The sequence below is a fragment of the Perca flavescens genome, chromosome 16 (genome assembly GCF_004354835.1).
Source record: "Perca flavescens isolate YP-PL-M2 chromosome 16, PFLA_1.0, whole genome shotgun sequence".
NCBI classification, from domain to species: Eukaryota; Metazoa; Chordata; class Actinopteri; order Perciformes; family Percidae; genus Perca; species Perca flavescens.
The window spans coordinates 14,369,558-14,392,935 of record NC_041346.1 but is presented as its reverse complement, the minus strand read 5'-3'; the positions used below and the strand labels follow the sequence as shown (position 1 = coordinate 14,392,935).

General features: G+C 40.4%; 1 protein-coding gene across 3 annotated transcripts in view; it reads left to right on the top strand.

The window, feature by feature from the left end:
- The window catches only part of sfswap (splicing factor SWAP), a 60,294-nt gene that overhangs the window by 2,647 nt on the left and 34,269 nt on the right, over positions 1-23,378 (top strand). For 2 of the 3 annotated variants that reach the window (XM_028601515.1, XM_028601517.1), the window contains 8 exons: positions 2,254-2,385; positions 6,162-6,238; positions 11,719-11,944; positions 12,179-12,279; positions 13,078-13,228; positions 18,187-18,445; positions 18,686-18,838; positions 18,990-19,083. In XM_028601515.1, coding sequence (XP_028457316.1) covers positions 2,254-2,385; positions 6,162-6,238; positions 11,719-11,944; positions 12,179-12,279; positions 13,078-13,228; positions 18,187-18,445; positions 18,686-18,838; positions 18,990-19,083 — 1,193 coding nt within the window. The remainder of the gene's footprint in view (positions 1-2,253; positions 2,386-6,161; positions 6,239-11,718; positions 11,945-12,178; positions 12,280-13,077; positions 13,229-18,186; positions 18,446-18,685; positions 18,839-18,989; positions 19,084-23,378) is intronic. The other variant, XM_028601516.1, reaches the window with a different exon arrangement.

The following is a 23,378-nucleotide window of genomic DNA, read 5'->3' as shown; positions in this document are numbered from 1 at the left end:
AACGCTACTTTGCACATTTTTGCGGGTCTGAGGTGTATTTCACATTTTAGCTGCCAAAGCTCCGCTGCTTTCTTCACCCCTCTCTGTCTGGTCCTGTGCTGTGCTCACTCAGTGTGCAGTGTGAGAGGGGGAGTGGCCATATATATATATATAAAAAACAATATCTTTTGCATTTCTAATCCAAACAACGTCAAACTTGACACTGCACTTACTGCCCGTAGCAAGACACCTGTCAAGTTTGAAATCAATTGAACTAACGGTTCAAGAGATATGCACATAACACACACACAGACAGACAGACGTTCCTGCAATTTATAGATATACTGGCATCATTATATGACACTTAAAAATGGCTTGACGTTCCACTGGTAGATATTAATTCCCATCGGCAGCAGTCCTAACCTTTGTATTTTACTGGCAGATGGTGGTCCTTGCAGACAGCTCTCATTTTGGCTTAATAAATTGGTAGCCAAGGTTGCAGCGCAAGCCATAACTAATCACAAATACTACCACCATGGCCTCTTTCAAATTGGAAAGCTCTTAAATCTTTAACACTTTGTGGTGTTATTTCTGCCTTTATTACTGATGTCTGGCTCTACTTTTAAAGTTAAAATGTTCACTCTCTTCTCAGTGTTTGAATTAGTGTCCCAAAAATATTTAATCTCTCTGTCCTCTTTTAACACTTTTCTCACAGACTAACACCAGTATGACAAGCCTGTCTGTACAGACATAAAATCGACAACTCTTGTGATTGCTGTATACTTTAATCTAAGCTTCTTAACAAATCTTGATTGTTCCAGAATTTCCAACAGTGTTACATCCCCTTCTAAGGCACTTTCAGCTATCTCTCTCTTTGAAGAAGACTGGCTTTGCCTCGGAGTTTAACAGCTGCCATTTCTATGGAAATCACTTTCAACTCTTGGATACTTGCATCTTAGTCGTTTTACATTATAATGAAACACACTTCTGAAAGACAGGCTTAATGACTTTAATTGAATTAATAAGCCACAGTTGTATGTGAAATATGGTGTCTTATGCCAAAACTGATGGGACAGAATGAGTCAGCTAATGATTTGTGTCACACACACACACACACACACACACACACACACACACACACACACACACACACACACACACACACACACACACACACACACACAAATGATTTGTGACACACGCACACTGTAGAAGGTTCATCAACCAGGCTAGTTTGCCCTTGAATTTGGAGGCCTGACCCCATTCACTTAGGCTATTACCCATCTGTCCACTGAAGGGACAGCAGGAAAGCATTAGAAATATTGATATTTTTAGTGGCAATTTTGCCCTTGCTTTCTTTAATAAAGATATAGTTGGCCATGAATTTCAATAGAAAAGGGTTAGTGTCTGTGGCCGAATAACCATGTATATTTGTCTAGCAACCACTATGTAATTCTCTTTCTTTTCTATTGATCAGTGTGCATGTACAAGGACTTGTCATAATTTAGAATATAATCTCTGTCACATGTAATATCTATGGCATCAATAACATAACATTATTATTATTATTATTATTATATAATAACTAACTAAGTTATTATAAGAGATAATGATGTAAATCCAACCATGTAAATGTCTAATGGAATACCTGAGTTTTGGTAACAATAGCAGAATAGCTTAGGTTGCTATGGAAAGTACAAACACGTTTTTTCTACAGAGACCCTGTTTTGTCAAGTATCCAGGGTTCTCAAAGGCATCAGTGTGTAATATGATCCAACCTCGGTCTGACTCAACTACAAGGCGTACTCTGCAAGTTTAAGCTAAAAAACTCTTGTAACCGGTGCTGGGATATACTGGGATGCGGATGAGTGAAATCGTGAATCAAGGTCTGACCAGGACTAGGAACATAGTACTTTGCCTCCTTGATACTTGGGTAGGTGTGATTTTCATCAAGACCTTTTTCCTGCATTGCATTTAGTGATGCTTGTTTTTTCTCTGTTTGAAAAGATACCAAACCAAAGGGAAAATGCTACATGTTTACCAACTCTTCCACTGATTCAGGCCAAAGCAAACAAACTATAGGTTTGAAAATGCCATAAGAATGTCATCAAACATTTGGTGCCAACCTAATTATTATAATGCCTACATTAGTGTAAGTTGTCCAGTGCCACATTGGAATAGAAAGTCAAGGTCAGTTTCTGCACTCTGATTTATAATGATCATTAACATTGTGGTAAATGTTTCTCCATTGTGTATTTTACTTGTTTTCCACAGAGGAGGAGTACAAACGTCTGAGTGAGGCTCTGGCTGATGAAGGCACCTACAATGCAGTGGCCTTCAAATACAGTGCTGACTACTATGACCCCTCTCAGCCCACTGAGGAGGAGGAGGCTAACAGGGAAGCTGGTGAGAACACATCACTCACAGACTTGCCAAAGCAGTCAGTCACTTTTAGATACAAATACATACACACTTTATGTAGAAACAATACAACAAAACCAGGAAAAACAAGGCAAAGGTCAGGACCTTTTGGAATGGTGTCTTATAAATTAAACAAAGTTTTAGTTATTCCGAGTAATCACATTACTGTATGCATGGAAATGTGCTGCTTGAAAGCCAGGGCTCTTTAATATACCCCTTCTGTCCTTGACATGCTTATGGTGGGCTCGGTGCCATGTCTAAATGTTTAGCTGCGTGACTTTTAAATTTCTGTCTGTGTGAAGAACACAGCAGGTCTGTGTAATCTATTCATTTTTTTTTTTTTTTTTTTTTTTTTTTATTCTAATCCATGCGTCCATCTGCAGATACAAACCCTCCAGGGGGCTGCTGAAGTAAAATTCTTGCCTGCAAAGCACATATTGTAACGTATTTATTATATTTAATTCTATATTACACAATGACACCATACAAGTTTATTGGAACTACTTGGAACAGCCCCCTTATGAGGCCCTGCAGTTGTAGCATAAACATATTTTTAAAAGTTTTTGAAAGGAGGTTTGCCATTTTGACTGCTAATCACCTGTGAACATTCATCTACATCTGACCACACACACACACACACACACACACACACACACACACACACACACACACACACATCCTGCAACTTTAAATATTTGATGTACAAATTGCTGGAAGCTCTTTGACCCATCCAGTGGCCTGACAGTTAAGCCGACTACTAAATGCCTCTTTCTAGGGAGGTTGTAGAGCTTCAGTGTATGAATACATCTGCCAAAACTCTAGATGACAGTGTAATTTGTCCTTTGGGAATAAGTGAAGGGTAATGTCACACTGGCCCTTAACATTTTGTGCTGGTTTCAGTTGAATCCCCTCTATAGTTTTTGTTTGTTGTCATGTTTTTTGCTTTGCTTCTTTAAAGTCTTTGCCATGATCACAAGTACAAAATCGTGAAAAAGTTGCCCACCACATGGCAAATTTGTAGCCTCAAAGGGAGTGTTTGGGCTGACAGATATGGAGACACATAATCACAATATTAATTAAATAATTTTGTGATTATGATATCCTGAGTGAAAGCCAAATAAGCCAGAACTGTTAATTGCAGTATAATGTATTATCTGTTGTCTGTCTGAAATAGATAGATTGATAGATTGATAGTTTATTTTATAGATATTATTATTTATTGTCCACTAGGTAAATTTGTTTTGTTTGTACAGGGCCTCACAAATATACATACATACATACATACATACATACATACATACAGTAAACATAGACACCTTCACCCCAATCACCCTATAATGCACAGTTCCCTCCAGTCCGTTCTACGGGCACCCCTTGTGGGTATATAACATACAGTATAAGTAACACACACACATAACAATCACCGCTGGGGAGCTTCATTTAGGGATGATAAGGCAGAAGGTACAAAACTCTTACTGTAGCGGACCCGTCTCCAGGCCAAGGACCTATATTGGCGTCCTGATGGAAGCAGTGTGAAGAATAGGTAGAGGGGATGAATGGGGTCATGTGAGATTGTCCGTGCTTTGCGTTTGGTGGCTTTGTTCTGATAGGTTGGGTGTGGGAAGGCCAATTATTTTTGATGCAATCTGGGTGACGCAAGGTAGTTTGTTTCTGCTGGTGTTAGTTAACATGTTGAAAAAGCAGGGGGAACAGTAGATGAGAATGGATTGGAGTGTGCTCTTATACAGTCGTAGTAGGTGACAGGGAGCAACAGAGAGTGCTTTCAGTCTGCGGATCAAAACTCAGTTTATTGTCTAGGGTGAGTCCAAGGTATTTGAAACACTGATTAACGTAACAGGTTGTTACGTTATGTATGCAAATTGGGTTGTGAGAGATGTCCTCGGCTGTTCTGTGTGCTCTGGGGGCATTGATAAATAGTTCTTTGGTTTTACTTACCTATATTCAGATGAAGGTAGTTGTTGGTGCACTATTGTGTGACGGGGGAGACAGCGTGTTGGTAGGCTGAGATAGAGTTAATGTCATTGAGGATTGCAACTAGGGAAGTGTCATCAGAGTATTTGAAGTATGTGGTGACAGATGAGGGGCAATCATTGGTATAGAGGGTGAACAGGAAGGGGCTCAGGACACACCCCTAAGGTGCACTGGTGTTGGTGATGATGGGTGTGGATTTTGCTGTGCCTACCCTGACTGATTGCGGCCTGTCACTGAGCAATCTGTGAATCCAGTGGATGAGGGTCGGAGGTACGTGGAGGTGGTGGAGTTTCCTGATCATCTGATGCCATTGGATTGTATTGAATGCACAACTGAAATCTATGAAGAGGAGTCTGGTGTAGTTACCGGGTGTTTCCAGGTGTTTCAGGAGAGAGTGAAGGAGGCATGCCACAACATCCTCAGTCCCCCTTCTGGCTTTGTAGGCAAACCCATGCGGGTCCAGATGTGGTTTGACAGTTGAGAGGAGGGTTTTGAGCATGAGTTTCTCCAGACATTTCATAATTATTAATGTGAGTGCAGCTGGTCGGTAGTTTGGTTCTGATGGTCGGGGTTTCTTGGGTATTGGTATGATGGCTGTTTTCCATAAGGTTGGCGCTGAGGCAGTTCTACACGATTCTGAGAAAAGTGGCTCAGAATCATGGCATGCACCTCCTGAGCTGCTGGTGCACATCCTCCACTGTGAAGGGAGCAGGGTGTACTGGCTCCAGGCTGTGTAGGGTCTCCAGCAGCGCCTTGCATCTATCTGAGCAGTCGACTGTGTCGAACCTTGGATAGAAGATGTTCAGGTCCTCTGTAAATGAAGTGGGTTTGGTTATTGCTGTTAACCCGTATTTTGATTCCTGTCCTGTGAGTGTTCTTATTTTTTGAAAGGCTTGTTTGGTGTTCATGGAGCTGAATTCCTGATCCAGTTTCTATTAGTTGAATTTATTTAAAATGACCCACCTTCACAGAAATACCTGAATTCTACATATTTCTACCTATTTCCGACTACTGATTTTCCTGTTCAGCTCTGTTGCCTTCTTTCTGTATGGCGCTGCTGAGTCAATGTGTGGCCATACTGTAGCTTTGAATAGAGAAACAGTTGTGACTTGGTCACAGGGTTAACAGGAATGATGCTGGACTGCCTTTAGAAAATGAGAGTACACCCATGTTGATGGGTTAGTTGTAATTTGCGATACAAATTTAGTTTTACATAATATGCCACTTTAGAATTCGCAGCCAAAGACACCCTTGTCAACCATGATAACGATCCTGTTATATAATTGAAGTGATGAGTATGTCTTCTTTTAAAATTGGGGCACTGTTTGGAAGGCCATTATATTATTACTAAATTGGAGTTGAGACATAAGATGGATTGAACACATGGACGCTGCATGGCTTTCAGGCCTTGCCAAAAACTGATTTCAAAAATACCTATGGCACACCTTTCACGACAAGTGAAATCAGTAGAAACGGATGGTAGGCTGGCCTTAGAGACAAAACAAAAAATGTTAATCTAGTTTCCACGTGACCTGTGCAGATGAAGGTGAAGGATAGAGAATAAAGATTGTAGTATATTATTGTGATGCATTTGTACAATGGGTAGAATGGTGGAGGGCATGTGGTCCACCCACTTTTAAAACATTTTAAGACACTCAAAAAGGAATCTCTTCTTATATACCCAGCAGGGAATATTTACTTTTTTGTTACAGATGTCTGACAAGAGTTAATCTTATTCTTTTTGTTCTAAAATCTTTTCACATGCATAGAAGAAGCAGAGCCTGAGGAGAGTGAAGAACCGTTTGTTGCTCCCCCAGGACTCGCTATCCCTCCTGATGTGGAACTGGTGAGCATTACAGATCCAGCTGGCTTACTAATGTTGACCTTTGTATGCATACGTACAGCGAGTTGACACAAGAACAGAAACAGTTGGAACCATTCTCTTATTGGCAATTTGTGACCACTACCAAATGAACTATTAGGATCGTTTTTAGATTAGCCTAACCCATGGACACAGTGAATGTCGGTTCTGTTCGACTTGATCCCGACTTGCTCTGATGTTGTGCAAACGTGGAGCCAGACGCTGCAATTGCTCTCCACTGACTGCAAAATATCATGGCATGATGGGAAATGCCTGGCTGCCTTTGACTGTGCTTGCACTATTAATGTTTTTTCTGTTAACAGAATACATTTTTGTGGTTGATTACAACATTTTATTACATTATGATTCACTAGCTAATTAGAGATGGATCTCATAGATCGAATGCAGTCTATATTTGAGTCTACAATATAAACATTACTTGGCCTACTCACAAACTTTTGGTGACAATTGCAATGTGAAGATTCTTAAATGTAACACCTGTGCAGATGTGAAGCCCTGACAGTCTAAATATCTGGCTGATCAATAATGAGAATTGTCTTGAATTTCTGCTTTTCCTCTTTCCTTGTATTTTGACTGTAAATATTTTTAATTGCTTAAGTCCGGACTGCCTATTTACAAAAAGCGACAAATTGATATGATGGCATGCCATACATCAGAATTCTATCAAAATGTATATGTTAAATAATTGAGTAATATGGAGGTAAAGCCATGAATGCTGTTGTGGTGATCACAGATTTGTATATACAGTATGGTTTTAATAGGCTACCCTGTCATACAAAAGAACATAATTCAAGTGTAAATTCTTAAGATTTCAATCCTGGTTGATTTGGCGACACCGTATTTACTGGTGGTAACCGGTGGTGACAGCAAATGTGGTTTAATGCTACAGGTCCCAGAATACTGGGGGCAGCAAAACAATGGTTGAAATTGGTTTAATACAGATTCAGGCAATAATTGGCCTTTTTCCATCATTCTGTGAGCAACCGTGATCTGATTTTATGCTGCACTCGGCATGAGTCTGCAGATAGCCAAGTAAGTTGGTTACCTCGCTTAGAAGTTGGAGGTGTGCAGTTCTTCTTCTAACAGCTCACTGTGGCTGCTATTTCTTTTTCCAATAGCCTTCTCCCTGCAATATTTTAAACTGATCCACTGTCAAAAAAAATGTCAGATTTTGATGAACAAATGAAGCTCTCTGACAAACACATTGCATTTCCTGTGACTACTTCATACAAAAATCCACCTGTGTTTCGCCAGTTAAATGCTTTTAATGTGTTGTTGCAGCAGTAGGAAAAGTTTGGTTTGCATTAGCAGTAACTTAATACAGCATTCTTTTCCAGGAACGTCATCACAGACACCCAGTTTGTAATACTGTTAATACTAGTCTTAACTAATTTGACAATGGGGGGTGACTTTACAGACATTTATTAAAATTAAAATCTTAGAGATTGCCACTTTAAGACAAGTATTGGAGACTGAGTACAAGCTGAATAGATTGGTCATTGGAAATTTTGTTGGATGTCTTAACAGGATGTAAATATTTCTGTGACTTCTCTCTAAAACAGTGAAATGGTTAACTGAATGAGTTCCACCTGAAATAGTTTGAGGCGGTAAGCCACCCAGATCCTGACATATTCCGTCATTAGATGACAGTCTAATCAATATCAATTCCAGCATTTGCTGTGTGAAAGGGCACCTCTTTCTCTTTTCCCCTAAAATGACAGGTTTGAAAGTGTTAAAAGTGTATTAATTGTTGTTGATGTGACCACACCTCTGCTTCAAAATGGCACATGTTCATTGTATGTAGAAATGTACTTCTATAAATATAGGCAATGCTTCACATTGACATAATATCCAATGATAACAACAGACTATGGGCCCTATCTTGCACTCAGCGCAATTGCCTTTGTACACCGACACATGTATCATTCCTATTTTGCACCCGACGCACAGCGGACTTTTCCCTCCACAGACGCACGTCGGTAAATTAGGGAATGTATTTGCGCTCCCGGGGGCGGTTCAGCGAAAAGAGGAGGCGTGTTCCGGCGCAAAAGTTCCCTGGTGCTATTTTGCACTTTCAGAAAACAATTCCGCCACTGACCAGGAAAAACCTGGTCTAAAGTCAGCAGCGCATTATTCAGATGCTATTTTAGGGGCGCATGCTTAGCCATAATGTAGCGTGAAAAAAGAAAAATATACACTTTAGGTGTTTGGATAGATCAGGAGGCACTTTACAGTACAGTCCTCAAAAAGTTGCAGCATTCTTTGTTGCTTGTTGTGTTTTACACATTTCCATGAATCATGGATGTGTTGATGACATAAATGAGGAAATATTAGAGGACTTAAGGAGACGTGATGTTGAACTACAGTGTGATTGGACACTCGATGCACTCCTGGTGGAGCGGGTGGACGGAGATGGAGTGGGAGGAGGAGGAAGGGGCACAACAGGTGCAAGTGGTGCGTTTGGAGGCCCACACTCCATGGCTGCAGCAATCCTCTCCAGACTTGAGGAGATGTGCCCGAGAGACCGCAGCAACATCGCCACCCGGCCAAGACGGGCATTTATTACAGCTCCTGCTGGCGTGCGCTAGGCAAATCCGCCGCTCTTAAAGGGAATGTGAGATGACGCTCTGATTGGTTATTTTCACATTACGCCCAAACCACACTTAGCTACTTCAGACCAACCCATTTTAGATTTGCATCGGGCGCAAGAGTCATTTATCCCGCTGTTATAATAGCAACAGCGCCCGAGATCTGCCCACAAAGCTACTTGCGTTTCACGTTTGATACTTGCGTTTCAGATCGTTAAAATAGGGCCCTAAATGTTTTAAACATGCTGTTGCTTTGTTCCGTCTGGTGTTTCTGTGTCAGACAACCTTCCCTCAGGATCAGGCTATTCCGAAATCAGATCCCTCTGATCCTTCAGCTCATGCATAAGAGCTGGTACTCTTATGCATGACAAGAAAGACAAGCTTGGCATGGACTGTCTGCATAATCAGTATATAGCATGCTGGGTATAGAAAAGCCAAAATACCCTTGTTAATATATACAAAGCACAGCATACCGTAGCTGCTGTAAATGATATGCATATAATATTAATGTCTACTCCCTAGATTGTGAAGGAATATCCTTCTCTCTGAATACATTTAGTGTTGTGCATCGGTCATTATTATCTAAGGCTATTCTTATTAGATTTTTCATTTTGATATTTGAAAGTTATAGCATACAGTATAATATGTGACAAAAGGGGAATAATATGCAAGAATGGTCTCAGATCAGATTGGAAAGGATGTTACAATTAATTGGCATGCACCTTAGTTGAAGAGGCAAGATATCTCTTCTTTCTGTGCGTACGTGAGATAACAAATGGCTGTAAACTGTACGTTATACTTTCAGGTTGCTGGCATGCTTTATGAACATTACACGTTAGGCCCAAAAAATCAAGCCCGAGCCTGTGCACATTGTGTCCGAGCCCGGCCCGACACATTAACTGTAATTATGAGCCCAAGCCCGATTTTTAAACCAGACAATTTTTTAATACGTGGGCCGTTATAACTGACGTTCTCAACTACAATTCCGAGTTGTTTGAACTACAGAAATCTGTTTAGAATTATCTTAATGAATAATGCAACAAGGATGAAGCCTGTGAACTGTGTTATTTGTTTATTCAGAATGGAATGGATTGCAAATGGATACGAAAAAAACCTTGACCCTATCTCCCTCAGCCGAATAGTGTGGGTAACAGATCAAGGCAGCAACATAATGAAAGCCCTGGAACCATACAGGAGACTTTCTTGTCTCGATCACCTAATTAATACTGTCCTTCGCCATGGTCTGCATGCTGACGCACTGGCCGACAACAGTGCTGCAGATGGGGGAGACACGATGTAGTACAGTTTACCTCACACTCAAGTCAGTGCAAGACATGTAGCATACCCAGAGCTACATGTGAAGCTGGAAAGGCATAGCTTTCTCCCCACCGAATTAGGCTAATAAAGTAATGATTAAAAAAACACAAATGCTTGATCAAGGGCCCGGCCTGATCATAGCGGCGTAAAATATCGGCCCAGCCCATGGGTTGGGTCCGGTTCGGGCTTGGGCTCGGGCAGAGAATCTAAACTCTTACACGTTAGTTATGTTTTGCTTTGGGTCTTTGTTGTGGCAACACTGTTCAGTTAGCTCAGTTATAGGTGTGTCAGAGGATGCTTACCTTGTGTATATCATGTCAACATAAAACAAGTATTGCACACCCTCTTTTTACCTAATGGCTAAGTCTGTAAATTGGAGTGCAAAAGGCCCTTGTATGTCAGTTAGTCCTTGGTAGCTTAGAACACAATAATGGTCTTTTAGTGTTGGACACTGGCATCTTTTTGGCCGGTGTCCTGAAAGGTAGTATTTATTATGACTTTCATCTTGATAAGATGTGTGTGTTCTTTTGGAGATTGCTGCACTTTTCTGCACTCTCTAGGTAATGACACTGATTAATCATTAAAAGCACACAAGGGGGACAATAATGAATGAATAATGGAACATTTCTTGTTTCACTGGTTTTCACCCCATGTGCATTTTAAGAAGTAATGCCATCACAATGAACATGAGTGCCTGGCATGAAAATGCCTTGGAGTCTAAAGGGCTTGTGTCCTTGGTATGAAGAAGCCATTTATTAAACTGTGCTTTGCATCCTAATGTTATGTGCAGCTGTCAGGTTCACTCATTCTCATCCATCTAAAGGGTTGGTAAATTTCCGGTAAAAGCTTGGAATTCTTGGAATTATCCACCAATTTCAATATAAAAATCGTACCTTTTCAATAGTGAACTTAATTTGGGGTGAAAATCACATAAAAAAAAAAGCAAAACTTGGTTTTATGGAATGTTTTTGTTTTAAAGTATGGCTGTAGCTTGATTGAAAATGTTCATTAGAGAGTTTCTATTCATCCTTTATTGTAACATTTAATTTATAAATTAGTTGTTCACTTTAAATCCTAATTTTTCCCACAGCCCACATTGTTGGCTCAAAGTACCATTCCCCATTAGTTAACTCTCAACATGGAACATTTCACACTGTATGTAGTTGACAAATTAAAGGATTATGTCTGCTTATGATGTGCTTAAAGGTTTGCTTCTATCCGCATATGACATTCAGATACAAATACAGCCTGAGCAAATAACTCCTACATTTCCATTTTATTCCTGTTTTTTCCCCATACATTTCTATAAATTCCCGTTGAAAATGTCCGCCTTGAATATTTCTGGAATTCTGCAACCCTACGTGTGGTACAGATCCTTATTTTTCACTATTTTGACTTCAAAAGTGCTTCTACAATACATATTTCCTGTTTTTGGTAATTAAAAACCTTTTTCAAAAACCAAGAAATTGGTCATGAAATCAGTGCCTGCATTAAACATGTTCTGTTTAAAAGATAAATAGCCATTTCTTTTTTTTGTAGCCGGCAACCATCAAGACCCATAACATCATCGAGAGGACAGCCAACTTTGTATCTCAGCAGGGGGCTCAGTTTGAGATAGTCCTGAAAGCTAAGCAGTCCGGTAACTCCCAGTTTGACTTTCTCCGGTTTGACCATTACCTGAACCCTTACTACAAACACATCCTGCGGGCCATGAAGGAAGGTCGATACAACCTTGTTTCCGCCAAGAAGCAAGAGCAGCCGCAAGGTGAGTTCAAGAAAGCAGTCGCTGAATTCATAAGTGTCATTTCCTCACACAGACATTACATTTGCAGTATAAATGTAAATCTTCCGTAATTAATGCAGAAATATCACATCTGTAATACCTGAACAATCGAACAGAAGAGTGCAGTAAGTAACATTAACACTCTGGTGCATTAAATGTAATGTTAAACGTGTTTGTTAATAACTTTTCTTTTCTTTTTTTGCCTTCTTGCTGTAGAATCCCATTCTGATGATTCAGATGAGGATGGAGATGGCAGTTACCTCCATCCCAGCCTGTTTGCCCCGAAAAAGTGCTCTCGCCTGGAGGAGCTGGTGAAGGTATGTAACTAGAATGTAGGTCATCCAGTGTGGAGCTTTACCTGTTGGTTACATTTGCTACTTTTATATTGCTATGCTGTCCTGTGAAAACCATGTATCTCCAAAACACAGATTTTAATAAGTCAAGAAAAAACAGCCTGGTTTTCGCCTTCAAGCATTTTTCAGGGGTTTTAAACCTCTTCTGTAGCTTAAGGTGGTGATGGTGGTGATGGTTTTTATTGAACAGTTACCATTAGCTGCTCATCTAAAGGAGTCAAATGGAAAATGTATTATAGGATTGTGAATGTATGCTGCAATTTTAACTGCTAGGCGACTGCTGCGTTTCTCTAATAACTATATTCTGTTGGTCTGTCTTGATGCTGTTACAGTTCTTTGTTGGTACTTTCATGTGTCTTGTCAGGACCGCCATTAGAGCAGCAAGAATGGAAGCATGTCTTTTTAAAAGAAACATTGTGAGCTCCTTTTAATAGCAAGCTGTCTGATAGTTGCCTCCCATCAATAGAGCTTTTCTTTTTAAATCAGACACTTCAGTTTTCTACTAAGGGTTCATAGTTCATATTTTATGGGGTTAACTATTACATTCTGTATGTAATGCTTAAATATTGCACTGCAATTCATGGTTTCTGATGTCATAGAGCATTGACTATTTGGTGTATCTATTATATTATTAAATTTGTAAAATATGTCTCCTTTATTATGCATGTGGTGTGATCTTAATGGTTTAAGTATTTCTTTACAAAAAAAAAAGAACATAGTATCGTAGACTGTTTTTACCAAATTGGCCTTTTTCCTCTGCAGCCTCTCAAAGTGATGGACCCAGACCATCCTCTGGCAGCACTTGTACGAAAAGCCAGACAGGAAAGGAATGGCACAGCAACAGAGGCTCTCAAACCAGAGGAAGTGACAGTCCCAGCTGGATCCAGCACACCAGCGCAGTACACTGCTGACCGTGAGTATACATTTTTTTAAGAAAAAATTATTTATGAAGACTCTCATAGTGTTCATCACATGTTGGGTATACATTTATCTTTACCTTAGTAGGGTTGCTCTAGTTTTTCTACCACTGAGCCCAGTGCCCTACTCTGTAGCTATTACAACTGCATTCTTTCTGAGAGTACTGTTGGCCACAGAAAACTGGCATTTGACTTCCTAAATGTTGTTCAATACAGCTCCTCACCCCCTAATGCTGATCACAGTCTATAACTGATGCAAAGGCATTTTCAACGCCTTTCAGCAAAGTAATATTGAGTTTAAATGTCTTCCGGGGCAGACCAAGCATCCAGAAAACCAGAGTACCTGACCTGAACCAGCTCTCAGGTCCACACTTTCTCGTCCACCTTGGTTCTGGGTCAGGTCATACTTATATCAGTGTGTGTCCTTGGAATGTGCAAAATGTTGATTAGATCTTGCCACTGCCTGAGAAGGTTTAATAACATGAGCAACACATTGAAAAGGGAATAGTCAGACTCATCAAAGTCCCACTCAAGAATTGCACTCTAACCAGCTTTGAAATCCTAACATAACAGTAAGTTGAATGGATATACCAGAAAATAAAGGTAAAGCAAAGCTTATACACAGCCCTAAAACAAGAATACATGCTTTCAAGAACCATTAGATCTTTAAAAATGTAGTTGAAGTGTGTGACACAAAAGTGTCAAAGTCACTTTTTTGTGTGACTCAACATCATTGTTCTCTGTGACTGTCACCACTAAGAGTCAACAAAGTCTGAAATGTTCAACTCCCACACCTTTTTAAATGTCTATTTAAAATGATGTTGCAGGCCTTTTGGATGCTCACCATATTCATCCGTCCTCAGATAGTCAGAGTTCAAATGTTCCTGAACCTAACAGCGTACCTTACCCCGGATTTCCACTGGATGCGTAACTGCTGTGGAACGGCGGCGGAGTCATTAGGTTTCCATTAAAGTCAATGTGTGTATTTCCACTGACTGCAGAGCGGCTGCGTTCCGACTCCGGCGCAGCTCCGGCGATCCGCAGCCCTCCGGAGCAGATACGCAGAGCTTCTATTTTTGCCGGAAAGCTCCTCAGCAATTCAGCACACGGCAGATAGTGTGGGACAGGAAGTCGAGCACAGAAGCAAAATAAAACATCTGGTTAATTTTCAAAATAAAATACACCGTGCTCACGGTGGATCATATTTCCCTGCACTACACCTTGAAAACACAGCACAGAGTTGTTTCCCCTCCACTCCTCTGGATGGAAACTAACTGTTGTCCTCATGACTACAGCTGTCAGTCATGGCTGCAGCCGTGCCACAACAAATCCGGACCTAGTGGGTATTGACGGACGGCGGAGCACGCAGCAGACACGCAGCGGAGCCGGTCCGCAGCCGTTATGCATCCAGTGGAAATCCAGAGTTAGTGTGCATTACATCCACAACTACTTGTGCATTGCAATATCAAATCTCTTTGGCACAGAACTTGATAGAGTAAAAAAAATCATATGAATTTGACCTACATAATTGAGGCTAATTTAATGCCTTGATCATTTCCATACATACGTCTCCTGAGATGACATTTTTCAACTAAATTAAAATTACGTTTTTAGAATGAATGACAATATATATAAATAAAATAAAACAATAGCACTTCCATGCAATTCAAAAGAGTGCCTGGCTCGTGTGTATGCACTCCACGGTATTCATCACACTTCTGCTTAAGGACTTTCTTCATCCTCTCCTGAAATGGTTGCTTAAATAAACCTATTCAAATGTTTTCGTCCCTGAGACAATTGTGGAGTTTGTCCTTTGACATAATCTTTGCTGCAGAAGTAGAGTTGATGATGTTAATAAATTGGTTGTGGATGACCTAGCCGCGTAATGCTCTAGATATGCATTGTTAGTCAAAACGGGGGCTGTTAATGTGCCCATCCATGTAGATACGCTTGGTCCAATAATAAAGCCTTCTCTTGTCCTTTTGAACATTTTTGTTTTGCCACTTATGTTAATATAAGGTGTGGATAATAAGTTGCTCCATTACCTCTTTTGTACATAATTACATCCCTTAACATAGTGAATTGATTTACTCCCTCTGACCCTAATGTATATGAGCATGCTAAAGACCTAACAATAGGAGCAGTTTTTAAAAACACCAGATAACTTCACCATTAAAGTCAATCTATGAAATATATCTAGCAATCTGATCATCTGTCTATCTAACGATCTATCTGACCAACCATCCAACTAAATTTCCTTTTTGACCTTCCACTTCCACATCTTAAGGCTTAATCTCAACTAGGGCTGGGCAATATATCGATTTTATATCGATGTCGTGATATGTGACTAGATATCGTCTTAGATTTTGGATATCGTAATATTGTAAATGGCTTAAGTGTTGTCTTTTCCTGGTTTTACGAGCTGCATTACAGTACACAAGTGATGTCATTTTCTGAACATACCAGACTGTTCTAGCTGTTCTATTATTTGCCTTTACCCACTTAATCGTTATATCCACATTACTAATGATTATTTATCACAAACCTCATTGTGTAAATATTTTGGGAAAGCAATAATTTTCAACCCTACAAGTATTTGGTAAAAAATATTGTGATATTTGATTTTCTCCATATCGCCCAGCCCTAATCTCAACTGTAGTCTTGCATTGCCAAACCTACCTCCACAGCTCTGTGTCAGCGCTGGAGTATGGTCTGGCTACATCACCTATCTATTCCAGGATAAGGGGAAAAAAACGCTCTGGCTTGTTTGTATTTCTTTAAAAAAATCACAATCGTCCTGGGTGGCGCCAAGCCCCAATAGTGGAGGTAGCTAGAGGGGAGGGACTTGTGGCGCGCAAGAGACGTGATGGTTGTCAGGCTTTATCCCAGCAATGTACATCCGTTGAGCCAGACTATTTTAACCGTAACACGTCAAGTTTGTAAATGAAAGGTTTTTTATTTTCCTGAGTAGAGAAAATTGGATGTGGTGTCATTAAAGTCAACCAGCTCAGTGACTAATGTGTTAGAATCACACGGTCTCCACTTTGACACTAACCATTTATTTTGTGTCTGTCCCTGTATTGACCACCCCTCCCCACCCCTCATCTTCCCCTCTCTCTTTTCAATAAAGAGTATTTGTAATACAAACCCACTGATAAGGGGGAGATAGGTTTCACACATAGGTCACATCTTGATTTATATCTTGATTACTGCGACAGACATATTAAACGTAGAATAAAAACAGCTTGACCGTGAACAGGACAGCACAGTACATAAAACGGCCACAACCCAAAGCATGCTTCAGCAACAGAGGGCCCATGACAGCCTCATAATTAACAATTCTACACCCCTTAACTCTTGAGGTCTGACCACGACCACCACACCACTGGCCTATTTGAATGCAGCTGCTTACACTTTTCCTCCACTCTTACGAATACTTTCAACTGTGTCAAAACTAACAACCAGAAATCCTAAAGCAAGCTCCTGCAGTAGCACCTAGTTAGCTCAATTTGATTCAGATTTCTTGTCTCTTAGTTACATGTACATTTGCAGATTGCATGCCAGTGTATAGAAATGTTTATATTTACAAAGAGAAAACCCATGAGTTTGGGGTCAACTTAATGCCTCAAAAGGCAACCTTGCTGCGGTCATAAAAGGCTAGGCTATATCTTTTTCAAGCTTTTCCGGCCATGAAAATGTAACTGCAACACAGTGACTGAGCACAAATGTGTTTTTTGTGTTATTTATTGGCTCACTAAACAAGCCTGGTTTTGACAGTTTCTATTGCCAGTGGCAGGGGACGTTTCCCTGACCTGTTGACGTTCTTCACCATGGGTAAAACAGAAAGATTGCCATGATAAGACTGAAATTAATTAGTAAGTCATCTCTTAGATGTTGTGAACGGACCATAATTTCACATGAACCCGAAAACAATTGTTTCTTTGTACTTCTCACTTTTCAACTCATCTATACAGGGAATCAACCCAAGAGTAAAGTCCTACACTATAAAACATTACAGCACAACACAAACTATTGCCTTTGAGCTCACTATAGAGTTGGATCAACAACTGTGACAACAGGGAACATTATGATCCTCTTAAAGTGCTCATATTATGCTCATTTTCAGGTTAATAATTGTATTTAGAGGTTATATCAGAATTTTCAGGTTTAATTTTCAAAAAACACCATCTTTTTGTTGTACTGCACTTAGCTGCAGCTTCTCTTTTCACCCTGTGTGTGCGGTTTGGAGCAGTTTGTGAAGTGTTTTCTGTTGGAGATGGTACGTCTCTTTTTTTTTTTTAAACCTATTACATGCACAAAAAAGATATATAACACAATAAAGAAAAGGGGGGAAAAAGCCCAAACGCATATTATGAGCACTTTAAAGCTAGTATTTATTGCAATGCTGTGAAAAAAGGTGACATTATATTATGCAGTTTGTGTCCACATGAAGTTATGGTAACTGTTTGACTCTCGTCAGGTACAGTCGATAGCCTGGTTAACACCAGACCCTTCTCAGTTGTAACTGAGAGTAGGTCTGGGAAAGGTTCACTGACAGTTCATTTCCAAAGGGGCGTCACCAATGGACGCTGCTCAAATGCCTCTGGGCGCATTGGATAGTCCTTCAACCAATCAGACCAACGATCTGGGTGACGCTGCGCTTCGGTAGCTGCTGGGTGGCCGTCATGTTGAATGTAAACAAAAAGCTGCGCTATCATCGTCGCGTAAAGCCCGCCTCAACGGTTGTGATTGGTGTAAAGCCCGCCTCGGAGGTTGTGATTGGTGCCTTGATTTTGGGGACATTGGAAATGGGTTTGAATGGGCTCTTCGGCAGACTGAATTGCAGAGCAAATCTCAAATTTGCCGGAAGTTCGTCAGGGTTTACCCAGGCTATACAATCCAAGCATGTCTGGAAGGAAAATCATGTAATAATTTCCTTCTCATTTCTTTTCAGCAAATGCAGCAGCAGTGTATTATGGGTACTACATGCTTCCTGACGGAACGTTCTGCTTGGCCCCGCCTCCCCCAGGGATAGATGCCAGCGCCTACTATAACAGTATGCCCTCAGCTGTCATGGCTCCTCCGTCTTCTGAGGCTATGCCTAATCTAGGAACTACACCCACCCCTCCTGTAACTATCGCCATGGCACCGCCAGCTACAGCTCCCCCTCAGGTCACCAGCTCTGCTGCTCCGGTTGTTGTACCAGAAACCAGGTAGGAACTAATGTAGTACATCCCTGTGTAATACCAACTTCACCAGTTTTAGTGACATTTAAAGTGTCATTTCATATTTAGTGTGTGTTTTGTTAGTGGCATAGGGTATGAGGAAATAGTAACTTCAATGAAACACTGCATTTAGAAAGAGCAGTTAGACCCAGGTAAGAACAGATCGCACCTGTTTTAAGCTGAAACGTTTCTCTTAACTTAACATCTTTAATTTTCCCCCAAAAATAGTTCGAAACACGAAGCTCAAGTTTCCACACCAGTAGCACAAGCCATCATTCCCCCACCGCCTGACACCCAGCCAGTCATAGACAAGCTAGCCGAGTACGTCGCAAGGAACGGTGTTAAGTTTGAGGCCAGTGTCCGTGCCAAGAATGATCCACGGTAAGTGTTCTTACCAGAAATAAATCTGTCGCTCCGGTCACATCTTGGTTTTAGGAACTCCTATCAGTAACTTTTCTTTCAGATATTGCAGAAGCTCTTCATCATCCTCTGGATCTAATACAGTATGTGTTCTTCCCTCTTTCTACTGTAGGTTTGACTTTCTGCAGTCTTGGAATCAGTACAACAGCTATTACGAGTTTAAGAAGAATTACTTCATGCAGAGGGAAGGAAAAGGCTTTCCAGAGGTATTACAAGATGTGTGTGTGTGTGTGTGTGTGTGTGTGTGTGTGTGTGTGTGTGTGTGTGTGTGTGTGTGTGTGTGTGTGTGTGTGTGTGTGTGTGTGTGTGTGTGTGTGTGTGTGTGTGTGTGTGTGTGTGTGTGTGTGTGTGTGTGTGTGTGCGTGCGCGTGCGCGCCTGGGCAATATATCAATATTATATTGATATCAATATATGGGACTAGATATCGTCTAAGATTTTGGATGTCGTAGTATCGTAATATGGCATAGGTGTTGCCTTTCCCTGGTTTTACAGGCTGCATTATAGTAAAGCAGTGTTTCCTCTATGTTGATAGCATAGTGGCGGTGTGCCACGGTAAAATTTCCAGCGCCACAGTATCAGAAATAGGGCAGACGCACAACAGGTTTCTGCTATTTACACCACGCACCACAGTTATTCTACCGTCATTCGCTCTCTCTCCCCCTAAGGTGAGCAGAGCAACTGGAACAGTGACAGGATGTCATCACTCGCGAAGTCATGGCAACCAAATAAACAACAGGGCGAGTACTAGCTACTTCACTCAATAGCTAAGTGATAAACAGCGACAAAAGCCGCTACATGAAATCCGCACTCAAGCGGGTCCTGTGAAATTTGACAACTACAGTTTATTGGAAAATAATGTTGGGCACACTGACTTTGATGAATTTACTGTTTATCAGACCCCAGATGAGACAAGAAGCTAATGTTAGCTAAAGCGGCTGTGATGGTCCCTCTGCCTCTGACTCCCGTTGCAGGAGAACGCTGTATTCCTCCGACACGCTGTATTAACGTTACTGTTTTAAAACCGTTTTCCAGGTTAGTGGGGGTGCATACCGCTCAAAACCAACATGAAAAACGTAGCTAGTAATGTTCACTCAGTTTACTTTTGTTGTTAAACTGTGTGTAAAATGAGCAGTTACGTTAAATCAACCTACGGTACCGTATATTTGCTGGATGGTTTCAAGGTGAGGGTCGGCAGATAAGCCCGTACACTGACGTCCAATACCCCCCCCCCTTTTCTCTAAAGGTAGCTAATGTTCTAGTGATTATTGCTTTATTATATTTTCTTATTTCTGTTGCTCCGTAGATGCTCGGTATGAGCAGATAAAAACCCACAGATGACCTTTACACTTACGAGACACACTGTTCTCCCATTTGTCTCCTGTCATCAACCTCACTGTTCTCCACACCTGTATGTAATTATGTTTAACAGCATTTGCAGCCAACGTTTAGACATGGGAAAAGGTTGTCTAAGCATTCACTGCACTTACAGTCAACCTTGAAATTAGCTTTTTGTTGCTGATAAGCCTGGACCTGCCATGCTAATATTAGAGGCATCTGGTCTCGTTTTTCACCATCATGACTTTTAAGGCTCAAAGTTCTGCCAGTGGGGTAATTTCAATTAGTGTCTCTTGTTTCGGGAAATTTCTTGTAACAAAGCAGATTGCTGCATCACTATCAACACCTATTTGTTTTTTTTAAACAAATTGATTGGTTGACTGCCCATTTGCAAACTTTATAATTGTTTCACTTATCCAGCCTTTTCAGTGCTACACGGTTCTATACCTGCAGTACTGTCTATCACTGTCTGTACATACATAGTACAAAAATATGAAACGCTATTGCAAAGACACATATCACCAACCAAACTAATTATTCTGCACTTTCTTTTTCACGGACGCACATGAAGATAAAAGTAACTTTTGTAGATGCCCCCTTTATTTGACTAACTCAGACTTCTAAAGCCTCATATTCCTTCAGGTATAAATGCAAAAACCTGTTTGGTTGCTTCAAAATGAACTCTATTAAAGGGGCCACTGATTTAACTCATGAATAGATGCAAGGACAAGAGATACATCGTATATCCTCTTTGGACTGGTGATAAATGTTACATATTGCACTATTGCAAAGCAATTATGAGCTCAACTCTTTCAAAGCACAATCTGTTTTCCTGCCAAGGTCCCTTTTAGAATCTGATCTCATGACACCATTGAAGATGAATGGACTATGCGAATTGTAGCATATTCATCAGGTATCTGAGTTGTTTCAACATTTTAGAAATGCAGTTTGTTTTGCTTGAGTTATTAACCTATACAATTTCAAGGGGATTTTTTTTAAATACATAAAGTGGTTTGTAGTTCAATTGTATACAAATGCAGATAATATTGGAAAACTTATCCAACCTGGTTTATGTAGTCTGACTCACCGAATGGAGACTGTTGGTATACGCCTGCCATTGGCTGCCTATTTCATATGGAATTCTCCCCTTCTGCTACCTCCGCTATCTATTTAGCAAGGGCACCGTTGCTGCATCCTGGGTTTAGGGCCGCTAATGACAATTTGTGATTGGTTAAAAGAAATACAAGCAAGCCAGAGCGTCCCCAATATCAGAATGATAATGGGTGCAGCCAGACCATTCTCCAGCGCTGACACAGTGCTGTGGAGATAAGTCTGGCTGGTTTATGTAAACGCCAAATGGAAGTTTGGCCCTCATCTTTTCAAAAAGATACTTTCAACAGTTCACTGAGGACAAGCCTTTTTCTAACAAGAATCTTCCAGAATGTGTGTGTTTCTACAGGAACAGCCCTCATCCCTATCAGACAGGGGAATTATGTGATTTGAGCATTCAAATAGCTAGGTGGGTAGATAGATTCATATGTGTGTCTTACATTTACGCATATCGTATACTTGCAAATAATCAAGGTTTGTCGAGTCTGCTTTGTGTCAGAGTGAGAGAGGAAAAAGTGAGAATTGAGCAAGAAAGTTTTGTAGGGAGCAATTTGTTTTCTGACGAATCAAATCCATTAGCTTGTAAGGGTGCAGAGGAGTGTGGCCCATTATGACACAGCTCAGGCTGCTCCGACAAGCAGCTGCTCGGCTTTTCTATCAAAAAACCTGCCACGTGTTTGTGATTTGTGCTGTTGGTAATGGGATGCAGATATTGCTGCTCTCAGTCAGTGCTATTATTTATAGTTCCATAGTTAATGAAAAAGCGGCAAAGGGCTAAAATCCGTCAAAGCAGACAGCAGCATGATGTGGGGCTACTGTTGCTTTGTATAAACATCAAGACAATCTTTAAAATCTATAGCATGCAGAGTGGATAAATAAAACGCGTCTAAAAGGAGCATTTTGTAAATAGTTCATATCATCAAAAGACGTGTCCGCTTCCTGTTTGGAGAGCTCTGCTCAAAAAGTATATAGAAAGTCTCTGATTCATGTTACACTCCTCAAGAATTCTCAGCTGAGATTATCAAACACATTCTTTTAACAATTTAAAAACTATGCTCCACTTCTTGGAACCCCTCCTCATTTCTTTTGTTGGCATTCAGCAGCAACCGTGTGGCTTTGACAGTGTGTTTGTGGCTAATGAATGGAAGCCTAAAAAGGATTGTAATAACTTAAGTCAAATTCATAAAAATATTATAAAGGGGAGACAAGTTTACACGTTCACTTAAGGCGTTCAAATTAAGTCTTAGGAAGACAATTAAATTTGGATGCAGCACAGAAGTTTTCATCCCCTCTGCTGATTAACCCATGAATGAGTCAAATTAATTGAACATATAAAGTACAGTGTTGTTATTTTGGCTGGACATATTACTATAATAATAATAATTATAATATATATAATATAATAATAATAATTTTGCACTAAATACATTTCTTCTTTGAAGACAAAATGTAACAATGACAATGTTTATTTAACTTATTTTTGAATTGAGACACTTTAATTGGGTTGGTAGTGAATTAGTTTTTTAACAAATCTGTGCAAGGAAGCAAAGCAAGAATCTCAAGCACAACAGTATATTCCAGTTATAGATGGGTCAAACACAGGCTATGTGAAAGTATCCATCCATCCATCAACCAAAATGTGGAGCTGCTCTTGGGTCGATTATTTCTTATTTACATTTTTCATTTGCAGCCAGCATTTTTCATTTGAAATTCCTTTAAAGCTTGTGATCTTTAACCAGCACAGATTTTGCCACCCTGCTATGAAACCCTGGTGTGTGTTTTCATTCAGAGTGGAGGATTATTACCTTCTGAACTGTCTGCAGCAAAGCATGTGAACCAAATGATTCAAGGATTCTAGAGCTGTGTATTTTAGCACAATCAAATTCCTGCAAACTCCAACTGGTGAGGCCTTTCCAGAATGGTTTAGAGTGAATTTTCCCCTGATTTGGGGTTTTTACAATTCTCCGGGGCCTCGATAAAGTGCTTTTACTGTTGAAAGTGCTGTTCAATTACATCTGGGAAGTAGGAAGCTGCCTTTGAAGCATTCTTCAAAAT